We start from the raw sequence: 17,265 nt of genomic DNA, 5'->3' as shown, positions 1-17,265 counted from the left end.
AACGGGTAACAGGTCTATAGTAACTTGCAAATTTGTGTACAAATTTGAATCTTATGTAAAATTTTGGTTTTATTTTTTACATTAGTGGGAGATGTCAGTTACAGATAGTCAAGTACTTAAGTTTTTTACCTCTCAGCCAGAACCAAAGTAACAGTTTTATTATGTAAGATTTTCTTTTTAACATTTCAATAAGAATACCATATAACCCTTTCTTAAACAAAATGACTAGGATGCTAATGAAGGAGAAAGTTTAATAAGCATATTTATTTAAATCAAATCCTCCAATAAGAAATGGAGAATCTGCTGTCTTTACTTAGAAGGCTGTGTAAATAGTTATCTTTTGAACTTTATGTGCAGTTCAACAACATTCCCTTACTGGAAACATGAGCATTCCACATCACAGTCCCCAAAGTACTTAAAAGTCTCAAAATTCCGTGTCTTCTCTTGCTTGCTTCTCTCTGGATTCCACCCATGCCTTATTAATGGTTCGTTTCATGTCATCATCTCCATCTTCATAAATTTTCTTTAGAACATTCATTAATCCCTCACTAGGATCTGTTTCAGCATCATAGGAAGGCTTTCTGTGAAAAAGAAAACAGTCTACAATGAAAAATTAAAGCATAGGAAGACATTCTTACACCGTAACTGGTGCTAGAATATACAACCAAAACAGCATGTCTAGGTTCATACTGGTAAAACTGTGCCTGGCACATGAGGAAAGAGCACCAAATGGGAAGAACTGACCATGAGGCAGAGATTTCAAGAGAAAATATGCAAAAGGTGAATAATAACTTTTCCAACTTACTGATTCTTAAAAGCATGTTTCTTCACATCGCTACAAGCTGGTATTATGGTATAGATACATAATGAAACTAATAAATTTTAATTAGAAAAACCACTAAACTTGAGATCCATGGATCTGGGCCTAGTGTTGAAGTTATACTTTTTAATTAATGTGGTAAGCAATTCTAGTTCAATGAATGTCCAAACAGCTTAATCAGCTTTACATTTAATTTTTGAAATAGGTCTCATTATTTAAGCTTAGGTTTAAATCAACTCCACAAATAGTCAAATATTCCTAACTCTAGTCAAATGCATTCTGGCTACTAGGTAAGGAATGACAAAAATGAGTAACTGACTCAGTACAAGGCACTACCAACTATAGGAGCAAGCTTAAAACTGATCCACAGTGGAAGTCACCTGGTAAGATTTTTGAAAGTCATGAAGGAAGATAAAAGTAAAACTGGATGTGGTAGTAAATGCATATACTCTAATAACTTGGGAGACAAAAGTTTTGAATTGCATAACAGGACTGAAAAATAAAGTATCCTTGTCACCTAAAATCAATGAGAGTGAAACCAACTATACACCTCAGAAACATGTAAGGAATCAAATGATTTGGGAAGCTGAACTCTTCTTGAATTCCGAGAGAATTATTTGAGATCAGGCCACAGTATCTATAGACACCAATATGCCCAGGAATGAAATAATGCTAAAGAACAAGCTATACAATAATTGTCTTAAACTGGCCCTTGCCCTCCTCCAATAGGTTCTGACAGGCTGTGTGTAGATGCACACACACACACACACACCTTTAAACCTAGCACTCAGGAGGCAGAGGCAGGTGGATCTGTTAGTTCAAGGCCTGCTTGGCAAGTTCTAAGACAGCCAAACTAAATACCAGAGAGACCCTATCTCCAAAAACAAAGGTTCTGACAGCTGAAAGAAGATATAAGACATCAGGAGATGAACACTTTGCTTGTACAACTATTTCCATAAGTGAAACCACAACCCCAGATAAAAATAGTAAAATTATTAAACTTACTCTTTCTCTTTGCATTCTTTTTCCACCTGAGTTAAGTAGTCCCATCGTGTGTTTTCTGCTTTCTTTCTACATAAGATGATAACTGTATCAGTCTTGACCTGGAAGAAAAGGAATGGGAACTTGTAACACAGAAATAAGCATGGGTATTTAAAAAAATGCTGTTACCCAATCAAGTGCCCAGTATGTTAATACTCATTCTTGATGCTAGAAATACTTTTATAAAATCAAGTGAAACTTGAATACCTTCAATGCTAATGCCATTAAGACCTGAACATAGGATTGGAGACATGGTAGAGGCTTGCTCACAATTCATGAAGCCCTGTTCTGATTCCTATTATCAAATAAAACAGGGCATTGTGGCACACACCTGTAACCTTAGCACTTTGGAGATAGAGGTAGGATTACCAAGAGTTCAAGGTCATCTTTAGCTTCTTAATGGAATGGAATACTGTCTGGGCCATTAGAAACCCTATTTGAAGAGACCCTTAGGCTAAATCTACCTTGGTTCAGTAGGTGAAACTCATGTGCATGTATTCTGTTGATTCTGTTTGTGTCAACTGACACAAGCTAGGGTATCTAGAAAGAGGAATCTTAACTAAGGAAGTGCCTCCATCAGATTGCCTGTTGGCAAGTCTGTAGGGCATTTTCTTGATTGATTGGCAGTGACTATATAATCCCTGGGCAGGTAGTCTTGGCTGCCTAAGAAATAAAGCTAAGCAAGTCCTGAAGAATACGCCAGTATTGTTACTCCATGCTCCTTCTTCCATGGCCTCTGCTTCTGTTCCTGTCTTTCGTTCCCTTCATGACTGACTATAATCCGGACATGCTGCTTTTGGCCTTGCTGTTTTATCACAACAACTTAAAGAACAGCATGTCAATGCAAACACTAGGACCTGAATTCAGATATCTACAACTTAAGTAAAAAAAAAAAAGCCAGGCATGGTAATACACAACTGTGGTCCCAGCACTCCTATGGCAAGATGGGAGACAGGAAATCCAAGAAGCTTGTAGGCCAGGCAGCCTGGTACATATAGTGGTGAAACAATAAGACTCTGTCCCCACCAAGGTGGAAGTGGAGACTGGCATGCGACTGTCTTCCGATCTCCACATATGAGTCATGATGTATGTACACACACAAAGACTTAAAAGAGAATATCAACGGGAAGGAAGTATGGGAATAACTTCATTAGAAGGCCTTCATTGGAACAAAATGTGAACCAAGTGAAACCTAAGACCTGAAAGGAGGACACCACAGACAGCATAGCAGAAAGAATAGCTCGTCAGGTGGTGGTGGTGCACACCTTTAATCCCAGCACTTGGGAGGAAAGACAGGTGAATCTCTGGTTTTGAGGTCAGTCTGGTCTACCGAGCAAATTCTAGGACAGGTGTCAAAGCTAGAGAGAAACCCTGTCTCGGAAAGGAAAACAAACAAAACAAAAACAATAGCTCCTAGGTGAAGCAGTTGTAATGTATTGAAAGGACTGGGTAAATCTCAGTGATTTGAGGAAAAATAGAGGGTAAAGTGTCTGAAAGGAGATCAAGGAAGGAAACAACTTTTAACTCAACAATGTGTAACTCCTAGATGCCTTGATTCTTCCTCCGACTATGAAACTAACAAACTGATACTTAACACATTGCTTCTATTACTACTTTTAAGCAAATATATAACATGGAAGAATTGCATGTCTATACATCTGATATATTAAACATCACTTTTTAAACTGGAAAGAAAAAAGGGTTTGTATGAGTTTGTAATAAGCATGAGCAACAAATTTTTAATGAAAACTTGTTTTTTACAACTTCAACAATTAAGCAAAGTACTTAAGAGATCCTTATATGCATTCCAAATTTATATGTAATACACCTAATAATATACTATTTATGTTAGTGCTTCCTATTTATCAGTATATCATACCTACTTTGTGAAATTACCGCTGTAAAAAGAACCACCAGTGTCACAACTACTAAGGGATAAATAAAGCTGGCATTAAAACTTACTCTTAAGCTGGGCGTTGGTGGCACACACCTTTAATCCCAGTACTTGGGAGGCAGAAATAGGTGGATCTCTGAGTTCGAGGCCATCCTGGTCTACAGAGTGAGTTCCAGGACAGCCTCCAAAACAATACAGAGAAACCCTGTCTTGAAAAACAAAAAAGAATAAAAAAAAAAAAAAACCTCATTCTTAATCACTGAAAACATTTCTCCTTATTTTTAATATATTCTAAAATGAATTGGCAAACTTTCTTCAAAGGGCCAAACAGTAGATTATTTATTTTACATTTTATGGGGTAAATGATCTATTTTGCTACTGTAGGAGAAGCAGACATCAAAAGATGGGCTAAATGATCTATTTTGCCACTATATAGTTCATCTGGGTCCTAAATCAGCCAGATTTAATTTAATGAAGTTTTTACAATATTTTTAACACACACACACACACACAAATACTCACTTTTTTTGAACTGCTTTCCACAGAGATGGGTTTCAAAAGGTTGTTTACAATCATGGAGTAATTCTTGCCATTGAGATTTTTTACCAAAAGATCAAATGACCTACAAACAACAGAGAATGTATTATCTTTCTGGTTCTAAGACAGTCATTCTATGGTTCTTGAGACAGTAAGTCACCAGCTTTGATTTAGGGCAGTAGTTCTCAACCTTCTTAATGATGAGACCCTTGCCTGGCAGTGGTGGCGCATGCCTTTAATCCCAGCACTCGGGAGGCAGAGGCAGGCGGATCTCTGTGAGTTCGAGGCCGGGCTGGACCGACAGCCTCCAAAACAATACAGAGAAACCCTGTCTGGTAAAAAAAAAAAAAAAAAAAAAAAAAAAATAATGAGACCTTTAATACAGTTCCTCATGTTGTGGTGACACCCAACCATAAAAGTATTTTCATTGCTACTTCATTACTGCACTTCTGCTACTGTTAAGAATCACAATGAAAATACATGCTAAGTGGGATATCTGATATGCAACCCCTGTGAAAGGGTTACTTGACCTTCCCAAGGGTTTCGTGATCCATGCTGAGAACAACTGGATTGGTATGTAGACTTAGTTGTTCTACTTTAAAAGTTAACTCTGAGTTTCAGCAGAATTTTGGAAGCCATACAGAAGACAAGATTCCTATGATGATGCAATGATAGCTGTACTTCCAGTAACAAGAACGTACCTCTCCGTGAAGTGTACCTGCACATTCTCAGTGGGAACCTGATGAACTCCAGTTAAGGTAATGTAGATTTTCACAAACTTATCTGACTGATCCCATCCTAGCAAAACAAAAAGGAACAGGCACATCTGAAACTATAGAACATGGCTTAATATAAAACTTAGTTATAGGAGTCGAAAGATGCCTCAGCAGTCAAAAGCACTCCCTGTTCTCCCCAAAGAACCAGAGTTCAAAGCCCAGCACCGACATGGCAGCTTACATCCACAACTCTAGTCCCAGGTTATCAGAAACCCTCTTCTAGACTCTGACGCATGAAGGTGACGCAGACATACATGCAAACACACACCCATAAATACAATTCAGAAAATAAAACTCAGTAACAGAGTTTTACTGTTACTCCACAGACAGAGACATTGAAAAAAAATGTAAAGATTAAAAGATTCTCAAGATATGGGACAGAGAGATGGCAACTGTAACTCCAGTTCAGGGGAATCTGATACCCTCTCAGACATACATGCAAGCAAAAAACCAATGCACATAAAAAAAATAAAATAAAAAGGAATCATTAGATATTCCTGAAGATAGGCATCCAACAAGTAAGCGGGAGAATGTACAGTAAGATTCAGTTTCTAAATGCAAAACCCATGAACTAGGATAATTAAATGCATTTCATCTTTCTTTAAAGAAAAAAATTCTTCCCTAGAGTGCAAACCCTTAGCCTTATGAATACCAGCAAACCCTCTACCAAAGTTTCATTCCAGCTCAAATTTTTCTTTTCTATTTTGAGAAAAACCTAAACTGCCAAAGCTGGCCATCAAACTTGCAATCTTCCTACCATAGCCTCCCAAGCAGCTATGATTACAGGAATGTGCCACTATGCCCATCAAATACAAGATTGGCTTATTTGCTTGTTTTGTTAAATAATTTTGCTTTCCATCTAAAGCTTGGTAGATCTTACCATGGGGGGTACACATTTATAACCCCAGCACTTGCGATGGAGACAGAAGAATCAGGAGTTCAAAATCATTACCAATTCAACAGTAAGTTCAAGGTCAGCCTAGGCCACATATTCAGACCCTGTCTCTGGGAAATTAACAACTCTCTACTAAGCTGAATAGCTAAACATCAATACTGTTTAATTCAATAACCATTTCTACTTCTCAAAACAGTCTAAACAAATGCAACCACAGCCCTTTCAAGACAGAATGGGAGCTGGAGAGATGGCTCAGCAGTTAAGAGCACTGGCTGCTCTTCCAGAGGTCCTTAGTTCAACTCCCACAACCACATGATGGCTCACAATCATCTGTAATGAGATCCTGTGCCCTCTTCTGGCCTATAGGGATACATGTATACAGAACACTGTATACATAATAAATAAAATAAATTTCAAGACATAGACTAGAATGTAAGTTTAAGATCCCAATTCCTAAGCACAGCATCATGTTGCATAGCTAGGTTCCCAGCTACTTGAGAGACACAAATGGGAGGATCTCTTGTAAACAGTCTAGACAACATTTCGAGATGCCTGGCCTCAAAATAAAACAATGAACCTGGTGGCACACAACTGTGACCTTAGCACTCAGGTGGGGGGGGGGCAGGAGGAGGGGATTCCACAGTTCAAGGGCAGCATGGGCTTACAAAAAACTGAAGCTCAAACAAGTAAATAGATAAAAGATCCTAACTCTTCACCATAAATCTGTAGATTTGGCTTCCCAGTAAGTACTGTATCTAATGCCATTTTGGTAATCTAACTCACACCAAATGCCAGCATTAAAAATAAAGAGCACAAACTTCACACAAGTCTATGTAACAGGAATACATTATGAAGTAGTTATTTCTGCTTGGCAGCACACTAGATGTAGTGGACCGGGTCATACCATAATTACTGATTTTCACAGTGTATCCTGTTGTAAGAGGAGCAACCACAGCAGCTGGCTTTTCATTGTCAAGTTCTGGTTTCTTCTGTGATTTCTGCTGCATCTTGTTCTTTATTTCTATCTCAATCTTGGATTTTTCACTTGTAAGAGTATCACGGAGTCTTTTCCTAGTAGACTTTTCCAACAACACTTTGACCTCTTCTAGGTCCTTCTGCAACTGTGTTAAGATAGAAGTAGGTTAGGATAAATAAGGCCTACTACCCAATTCAACTTACTGAAATAAAAGTTCATTTTATTTATTTATTTATTTATTTATTTATTTATTTATTGGTTTTTACGAGGCAGGGTTTCTCTGTATTGTTTCGGAGGCTATCGGTCCAGCCCGGCCTCGAACTCACAGAGATCCGCCTGCCTCTGCCTCCTGAGTGCTGGTATTAAAGGCGTGCACCACCACTGCCCGGCTTCATTTTAATTTTTTAAAGAGTTTTAAACATAATTATTTCTTCTTGTTCACTGAATTGTAAGTAACCCACTCTCTTTATTAAAGGAAGACAATCTTAAATGTTAGTAACTGTCTTTATTTTCCAGTTTGGTAGGCTGTTACCTGCCTGCTTTAGAAAAGAACAAGAATAGGGGGAGAATGTTTATAGATGTCCTTGTTACACCAAGTCTGGGCATCAAATATTGGAAAAATTTAATTATGGTTCAGTGGATGAAGGTGCTCACTGCCAAGCCTGATGCAGAGTTCAACTCCCAGGAATCAGATGGAAAGAGAATTAATACCGTCAAGACCTCCTTGTCTCCTCCACATGTGTCATGATAAATGTAAAAATATTCTTCTTCTAAGAAAAAGCCTTGCTCAGCAGTTGGGTTGATCTTTGGTTAGAATCTGAGATCAAGAAAGGAAACCCTGGATATCTAATCCCTTATGACTGACTCGTGGAAATTGATCTTTGCAAACCTGTTTTCTTGTCATGCTAATACATCAGGTAAGTCTTCTAATTTCTAATGCTGTGGAACTTAAAGACAATGCTAGAAAATCAATGGGCGGGGGCTGGAACGATAGCTCAGTAGTTAACATGTTTAGTCCCCAGTACCCATACCAGAAGCTCACAAATCTTTGTAATTCCACCTCCAGGGTATCTGATGCCCACCATCACGTACTATACACAGGCAGACAGACAGAAAAATATTTTTCCAATCATGCTCTTTTGTAATTGTGAGTAAATGCTTAAGATTTTCTGCCTTGAACGGACAAGATCAAAAACACCAATGACAGCTTATGTTGGAGAGGAGGTGGAAAAAGCGTAACACTTCTTCATTGCTGGTGGGAGTGCCAACTTGTACAGTAGCTGTGGAAATCAGTATGGCAATTTCTCAGAAAATTAGGGATCAACCTACCTCAAGACCCTGCAATACCACTGTTGAGCATATACCCAAAGGAGGCACATTCACACCACAAGGACATTCGCTCAACTATGTTCATAGCAATATTATTTGTAATAGCCAGATCTTGGAAGCAGCCTAGATGCCCCTCAACTGAAGAATGGATAAAGAAAATGTGGTACATTTACACAATGGAGTACTACTCAGCAGTAAAAAAACAATGACATAAAGCAAAAGATACCCATCCTATAATTCATACCCCCAGAGAAGTTTGAACCCTCTTCCAGAAACAGATGCAGAAATTCACAACTAACCAATGGGCCAACCACCTGGAGTACAATCAAAGTAATATGAACAAAGGAGTCAAGACCATGCTGGGAAACCCACAGAATCAGCTGACCCAAGCTAGTGAGAAATCACTGACTCAGGTCTGACAAATGGGTAACCTGCCTAAGACGGAACTAGACTCTCTTAATATGGTGACAATAGTATGACTGGAACAATATATGAGGCCATTGGCAGTGGGTCCAAGATCTAACACTGATGCATAAACTGACTTAGTAGAGCCCATTCTATATGGAGAGATACCTTGTCCAGCCTAGACACAGAGGTGTGGAGATGGAGAGGTGCCTTGGTCCTGCCTCAACTAGATGATAGGACAGACTTAGACTTCCTAGGGGAGGCCTTACCCTCTCTGCGGAGCAGATGGGAAAAGGGGCTGTGGGGGAGCGGAAGGAGAGGAGGGAGGGGGAACTGGGATTGGAATGCAAAAAAAAAAAAAAAAAAAGGGTAAAAAAAGATTTTCTGCCTTGGTACTAGATAACCTGATCATAAAAACAACAATCTTACTTTATACCTTCATACAAAATAAAAGGCTTAATGTTAAAGTCTTCAAATGACCCATTTACAACTGAGAGTCCATAACAGAAAACCACAATCAAAATCTAGGTGTGGATGTGTCTACAACATAACTCCCTAACCTAAGGCATCTAAGACTCAGGGGTGAAGTGTGGAAGAGGTCAAGACTGGAAGAGCCAGAGGGAGCAGAGAGCTGTTGTGAGGTTGTCTCCTAGAAATATCAGAAGCCACCACCCCCACCCCCCGCCCCAAAATCTCTCCAGTACAACTGTCTAAACATGAGCAAGGACAACAATAGGCATGCTAAAGTGAACAAGGAAAGCCCAAGATGTCAGCCCTACCCAAAGAACTACAGGCAAACAAGAAAGGCTAAAAGCAAGAGAAAGTCTTCCCCAAGGAAGAAGACAGACTTGAGCAGGTATGTAACAACTAATGAAAAAACAGAGACCATGAAACTGAAGGGGAGCAAATGGGAGGCTTAGAGGGAGGAGAGGGAAAATAATATAATTTTTTAAAATCTTTTAAATACTAGATATTAGGTAGCATATGAAGTAGGAAGGAGTTAGCCTTCATTTTATAATGACTATTACTCCGTGGCTTTTATGATCTCATTTTTGTGTTTAATCGACAACAGTTTAAAAACACAATAGGGATGTTCCTGTACACAATCAAAAAATACTGACTCTAAAATCGGAAACTGCACACTCATCTTCTGAACATAGAATCAAGGTGTTTCATTTCAAATCCTTCAGTGGTTTCAAAATTCATGTGGATTCTTGTATCAATATAATGAAAACATTAAAAGTAAAGCAAGTACCTGTTCCCAGAATAGGGATTTACTTAACAAAAAAGCAAGGAAACATATCAAACCTAAGTTAGAGGTTTTGCTTTTGACTGGAAAGAGTACCTATTTTCTAGCTGACTCATGGTAGAACTCCCAGGCCCTCTTTATGGCCTATTTCAGCTCTCAAGTACTCTTTAGTGAGGTGTCAACAGAAGAATTATTGCTTGGCTATTGTATTTGCAGTCCTGAAACCAACAATATCGCATCCAGACTTTAAGGTGCCCAAGAACAAATAGAGCAGTTTCTATCCACTTTACCTCACAATTTTTCTTGCCTTCTCGGCATGCATTTGCTTTCTGCATGTAAACATGTATGGTCCTTTGAATCTATCTCATCGTTGTGCACTAGGGGGCCTCAAAACCAATGTGTCTGGCCTGGCCCGGAGGCATACACCTTTAGTCCCACCACTCTGGAGACAGAGGCAGGTGGATCTCTATGAGTCTGATTACCATAGCAAGTTCCAAGCCAGGATTGTTTAGTGAAACCTATCCCTGCAAACAAAAATTGCTCAAAATGGGGAAAGAACCCACATTCCTCCGCAAAGACATGGAACTGTGCACCAGGTACACATAAACACATAGATGTATCACATCCAGGGAGACACACAACAAATCCATAAAGTGGTACCACACACTCACTTAGATGGTATCATTAACACCCAAGAAAATAACAAATGTTATAGTATATGGACAAATACTATCTTTTATGCAATTCTTGCAGAAATGGTAATTTCCCAAGACTTGCCTTATTGTTTAGCAACTACATGGACTAAAAACATGCCCACAAAACAACAAAACTTTTTTACAAAGATTCAAAACCGTCAAAATGGAGAAACAAGCATATGCCAACAGATGAGTGTGCACTTTATCTGTACAATGGGGTATTATTCAGCCATTAAAAGGAATGGTGTATTGCTATACCACGGGTGACATAGAAACATGGAAGGTACCAAACAGAAGAGTTGAATTGTACACCAGAATATGAGGGAATAAGATGAATTTTATCACAAAAGGAAAATGTGCCCCTGAATCTAAAGTTAAAGTTCTTGCTTCGGAGAGGGTTACTACTCAACTACCTGTATGCACAACTGTTAAGTAGCCCTAGACTCTCCTTGTGAGCACATAGTGCCCGAGGCTACTTACTTGTGGCAACATGCACAGATTAATACTTTAACATAACTTCATAATTGTTCTGCTTTTAAAGCAGATGTCTTGATTTTTAAAGTGAGGGGAAATTTTTCGAAAATTTATATATTTAACAGATAGCCAACGCTTCTGTGAATACAAAAGTCTACATAAGCCATAAAATGTACAATCATCATCCCTGTTTTGTGGCTGAGTTTTGGAGCTTGAGGTTCCAAAAACGTCAAGTCACCCACGTTCATAATTTACAGACCTAAACACAGACGCCATGCGATTCCCTATCATTACCTACAACTAAATTTCCAATTATTTTTTAATGCACTTATTACATAAAGACTGGGGATGTAACGCAATGGTAGCGCGCTTGCCTAGCATGTGCAAGGCCTGCAGGTCCGCCACTGGCGCTGCTAAATCACTAAAGGGAGTCGTAAGCGCAGCCCTGGGCGCTTAGAAATAACACACAGAATGTATAACCACCCCATGGAATGAGTGCGGTGCCCAATATCAATCATGGCTAGCCGTGGAGGCACAGGAATTCCTTCCAGTTGCCCTCTGCGCGGAGCTACCAGCTTTTGCAATGAGCTTCCACGGAGCTCCCGGGATCCGTGAGGACCTCAGGCACACGAGGGGGAGCCTACCACGAGGGAGCCTACCACGACCCGCGCCGGCAAATGGGCTCCTGACACACCCCCGACCTTCCGATCCCGGCCGGGCGCACAGGGCCCAGGCAGGTGGCGGCGCGGAGGGCGCGGGCCCACGACAGGGGTAGGGCTGAGGACACGAGCCCGGGGCAGGCGCGGCCGCCGTGGGCCGGTGGATCGAGGCCGACCCTACCTCTTCCAAAGTAGAAGCCATGTCGTGGCGGTCGGGCCTGAGGCCGGAGCTGCACCGGTGCACCGGAGCTGACAGGAAACGCGGGACACGCCACCCGAGAGCGACACAGCAGCAGTGGCGGCAAACTACACCGACCCGGCGCGACTCCGCTGCCCGCCCTCCGCACGCGACGCCTCTGGAACCTTCGCGAGGTTCCGCTGCCGGCCCCTGAGGCCCCGCCCAGCTCCGCCCCGCCGAGCCTGGTCCCGCCTTCCAACCAGATCTCCTAGCAACGCTCAATTCTCGCGAGCGAACGAATGTTCAGGAAGCGTCACGCCTCTTCCTTTCCGTCCCAGCAACCTAGACGCGTTTCCGCTACGGCATAGCCTTGCTGCGCAGTCGCAGTTCGGAGCTACGGCCTGGCCTAGCCGGGGAACTAACGCACAGCGGTTTGCGGGCCCAGGGGGCGGGTTTAGAGGAGGGCTGCTTCTGCCTCTAGGACGCTGGCCTAACCCGGCCGCCATCTTGTCCCTGGCCGCTGTGAGCCGTTGGGAGAAAAGAACAAAGGAGCGCTCTCAAAGTAGCATAGTTACGTCCCAAAAGGACAGGTTTGTTAAGAGAGGAAGGTTCCCGAAGAGTCTTTAAGTGTGCGTTGGAATCTGAGTACGTCTTGCGCCTTTGACGCGGCGCCATCTTATAGGCCTTTAGGAAGGGTTGCACGCGCCGTGGGACTGGCTTCTAGGCGCAATGGTGGGAAGGCCGTGTGAGGACTCAGGCGTCGTGCTGACTGCCCCTGTCACCTGCAGAATGCACGCAGGCAGTGCCCTGGTCAGCATGTAGGTGGAAAAAACCCTTTAAAGGAAAGACCCCTGCGTAATCTCTCTCTCTCCCTCACTTCTCTTCCCCCCTCCCTCCCTTCCCTTGGGGCAGACATGTCCAGTCTCCCTCTAGTCTTCTGTCCTCTCTCTGTCTCTTTTCCTTTCCTTCCCTCCCGTTTCTAATAAAACTTCTCACTTAAACTCTGCCTGCCAGGCATTTTGTTCCTCTGCCTTAGTCACCCTCGCAGCCAAGGTTCCCCTTGTGCTTTAACATAACAGGCGGCACGCCTTCAATGGCCGAGATTCTGATTCTGCTTTTCCTTTATAAGCCATTGAAACAAGATTTCCAGTGCCTTCCCTCTTTATTACTGGTTCAGTTATTTTGTAGTTTTCAGCAGCAGGGTTTGGATTAAGTTATCCCAGGTGGAGAAATTCTTAGACGTATATTCTGGTTATAGTAGCCCAGATTAGTAAGACTCCAGCTTTTACTATTTATTTGCAAATTATTTTAATTTCTGACAGCACAGAGACATCTATAACACAGTTGAAAACAAACAGTGCTCATCGGGAGGTCAAGCAATCTGCTGTCAGCTTTAAACATGCCTAAAGAAGCAGTTAGAATCAGCAAGGGGAAAGTGCTGCTGCTATACTACATTTTAATTACTTTACACTAATGTAATTACATTGCATTGCAATATGCATGCATTTCTCATGCAAACTTGCACAAAATTATTCAGTCAGGCAGGAAAGTACCCAGTGTTTAGTTGCATTTAAATAAAAGTCTCAGATCAGGACAGGAGCTGCCACCAATTGGTCTGGGCCAAAATGTCAAAAGACATGCATCACAGAATTTACCGAGTTATACAGAGATCAGGTTAGGTTAAGTGAAGTGAAAACCCAGTCCTAGGGAAGGAAAGGGTTAGGGTAAGTAGTAGGGTGGGGATTGCTGGGAAGAATCACGGGTTTTTTGAGACCTAAACGTATTGTTTATTTGAGTACAGGTTATAGTTGAAAGGCCCAGCCCCCTGTTTTAGCAGCCACAACAGGCTTGACCTTGCCCCTCCTGTCCTACTCACTAGGAGGTCAGATGTCCTCCTCTTGGCAAGGAACCAATCAGAAGTTAGCTGGTTGGTCTGCTTTTCCAGCTCTGGGTGTGCTTTATGTACAAGTGCACAACAGTGACATGCAGAGCATAGCAACCTCCCTTGGAGGGCCTATAGACCAAAGCAACCAGTTGACCAATCAATACAGGACAGGTCGTCCAAGCCAGAAAGCACAACAATCCTGCAACTTGAGTACCCCTAGACACTCTCCTTATGCTATCTGATATATTCCCTGCCTCAGTTTCTCAGGGTCTTTTCTCCAGCCATCCTCCCTGATGGATGGGTGAAGGGCTCAAGCCAATGGAGTTCCTCATTAAACAACTGCAATAAAAGACTCTTTGCTTTTGCATCGAAATGGGCCTCTTGGTGATTTGGGGGTTCAGAATTTGGGCACAACAATAGTGTTATGAGCTGTAAGCATAATGTTTGTGTGGTTGGTTTGGTAATCTAAGGTCTAGCAGAGAATTTTTCAAGGTGACAAAAGTGTTACAGGGAGCTCAGTAGAGATAAGTCTGACACAGTTTATAGCCAATTGAAAGTCTTTATTCCAGGTGACTGGGGTTACACAGGTTATTTGTAGACCCAGGTATTTAGAGTAAGTACTTTTTAAATGGCAAAACCACATTCTGTGATGGAGAAGGAAGTTTTGTAAAGCAAGCAAGCAGTTTAACAGAAGTTAAGCAGTTAGCTAGAAGGGGAAGTTTGCAATCTTAATAGAAGCTAAATTACCTGGGGCATCTTGACCTTGAGTTCCTAGAATAGGGTTGAATAATTTCCCATGAGCTTCTCAATCAAGAAGATTCTTAGGGTTTCTATTTTTGTGAGGAGACACCACGACAATGACAACTCTTATAAAGGAAAACAATTGGGGCTAACTTACAGTTCAGAAGTTTAGTCCATTATTGTCACGGTGGGAAGCATGATGACATGCAGGCAGACATGGTGTTGGAGAAATAGCTGAGAGTTCTACATCTTTATCCACAGGCAGTAGGAGACTGAGCTATGCTAGGCATAGCTTGAGCATATAAGACCTTAAAGCCCACAGTGACATAATTCCAACAAGTCTACATCTACTCCAATAAAGTCATACCTCCTGCCTATGGGGCCATTCCTTTTCAAACCACCACAAATTCTAGTTAAGCATAAAATGGCCTCAGCAAGAATTACAAGATGGAGGAACCTCTGTACTGTGTTGCCCTGTCACATTACTAGTTGGCTAGTGGAGGTATATACAGATCACTTGAAATCTAGTTCTAGGCCAGCATGCACAAAGTAACAAGACCCTATAAGAAGTGAACCGAACTAAGAAATGTATGTTTTGTTATTTTTAAGGTGTAAGTAAGTAGAAATGAGGACTGCAATAGAAACAGATACTCCATTTTACTACATAGAAGTGTCACTGGTCATCTTGTTTGCTTGGCTCAATAGTCATATTGCATCTTCTATCTTGGGCCTTATGTTATGTAGCAAGCCCTGCCAACTTAGTCTTTAAAATGTGTAGAAACTCAAAAACACTTTTCATATGTCGTCTCTAAGGACATATTAGAAACTGGCTAAGCAAATCCAAAACCTGTAGGGCAGGCAGACTGGAATGGAAGATAACAGGTAGACTGTGCTCCAGGATTCGTCCACAACAAGCTGGGGAAGTAACAACATGAGCTGGAGCTGGGTGTGGTGGTGCACACTTTTAATCCCAGCACCTGGGAGACATGAGCCAACAGATCTCTGAGTTTAAGGCCAGCCTGGTCTACAGAGCAAGTACCAGGACAGCAAGGGCTACACAGAGGAAAGCCTATCTTAACCCCCCCCCCGCCTCACACACACAAAAGAATATGAGCCGATTAAAACTATTCTTCCGGAAGCAACAGCCTTGCCTGTTTCTAAACATTACAGTTGATAGAGTTAGGCCCATCTGGGTTATTCAAACTCTTTTCTACATAACGTGAACTGTTTAGGGCTTTAATTATGACTTTACGGCAACACAGTGTTTGAATAACGAAGAAGTATAGGCAAACCAAGTACACATCAAAAACTATACAACCAACTATCCATTTCCCCACACCAGTCTCATGCTGTCCTCACCCTCTCACCCTGCTGGTCTTTATACCTCTTTGCTACTTGAAGTTATTAGTCTTTTTCCTGTTATAGCAGTTTTTCTTACTTTTGCTCATCTTATACAAGGAAGCCACCTTGACGTCCCTGCAGGAATGGACTGTAACTTGGAACAGTTAGCCAAATAAACCCTTTTCTCCCTTTATTTTTAATACATTCTCACAGCAACAGGAAAGAAACCAAACATGATCTTTTCCAAGAAGTTTGGGAGTCAAGTTCCAGATGTTGAAGAAAGGTTTTTACATTCTTTTTGTTTCAGATTCAGTTTCAAGGTCTTCTTAGCTTTTGGGTTTTGAGTTTTCAGAGTTCTCTCACATCTAAGCAGGGGCTATAATACCCAACTAATAACAGTGCTTAGAAATTAAAGAAACAAATTATGTTCTGTAGTCAGTTTTTTTTGGAAAAAAATTTTATGTGTGTGGGTGTTTTGTCTGTATACACCCACACATATATGTCTGTGCACCATTGTGAGTCTGGTGTCTGAGGACACCAGAAGAGGGTGCTGAGTCCCCTGGGATTGGAGTTTCAGATGGTTGTGAGCCATCATGTGGGTGATGGGAATTGAACCCAGGTCCTCTGGAAGAGCAGCAAGTGCTCATAGCCACTGAACCATCTCTCCAGACCCAACAGTTGTTTCTTTTTAAAGATTTATTTATTTATTACATATACATGACAGAAGAGAGCACCAGATTAAATTGTAGATGGTTGTGAGCCACCATGTGGTTGCTGGGAATTGAACTCAGGACCTCTGGAATAGCAGTCAGTGCCCTTAACCTCTGAGCCATCTCTCCAGCCCCAACAGTTCTGTTTCTTAACACCCTGAAGTCCCTAATCATTCCTCTATCAATACTGCAGTCCTGTCACACCTTTTCTTTGTATTGGTCTGTATTTATATGACCATCTGTTTGAACATTCTCCTAACCACTAGGCAATTTTCTAGGCCCTTGATTATTTACTTCATCTACTTAGCAAGATATGAACCTTAGTTTCTCCCAATACTGGTGATTACTCCCATTCTGTTTCATCTATTTTTTAAGATTTATTTTTATGAGTTCCCTACTTGCACTTAGGTTGTATGCTGTGATTGCAGTGCCTGTGGAGGCCAGATGTCCTAGAACTGGAGTTATAGACGGTTGGGAGCCACCATATGGGTGATGGGAAACAAACCAAGGTCCTCAGCAAGAGCACACTCAGCCAGTTCTCAAGCCCTTTATTTTCTTTTAGCATTTAAAAACAGTTCAAGCCTCATATCTTAAGGAAGTCAGCAAAACAAACACTTCTTTAGTTGTCAACAAAAGTCCTTATGTACACCATACAGAAGC

At 41.4% G+C, this 17,265-nt stretch overlaps 1 protein-coding gene across 1 annotated transcript; it reads right to left on the bottom strand.

Annotated features, from left to right (window-relative positions):
- Window positions 1-49: 49 nt before the first annotated feature.
- On the bottom strand, window positions 50-12,132 carry LOC110341106 (calcyclin binding protein). Its single transcript, XM_040737693.1, has 6 exons — window positions 11,932-12,132; window positions 6,868-7,084; window positions 4,994-5,090; window positions 4,278-4,377; window positions 1,826-1,923; window positions 50-581 (listed from the first exon to the last, which is right to left on the bottom strand). The coding sequence occupies exons 1-6, from the start codon at window positions 11,950-11,952 to the stop codon at window positions 425-427; spliced, it is 690 nt and encodes a 229-aa protein (XP_040593627.1). The 5' UTR covers window positions 11,953-12,132; the 3' UTR covers window positions 50-424.
- Window positions 12,133-17,265: the final 5,133 nt, after the last annotated feature.

Source organism: Mesocricetus auratus, unplaced genomic scaffold, assembly GCF_017639785.1.
Source record: "Mesocricetus auratus isolate SY011 unplaced genomic scaffold, BCM_Maur_2.0 Super-Scaffold_100676, whole genome shotgun sequence".
Taxonomy (NCBI): domain Eukaryota; kingdom Metazoa; phylum Chordata; class Mammalia; order Rodentia; family Cricetidae; genus Mesocricetus; species Mesocricetus auratus.
The sequence above is the reverse complement of the archived record's forward strand: the minus strand, read 5'-3'. Positions and strand labels throughout refer to the sequence as shown.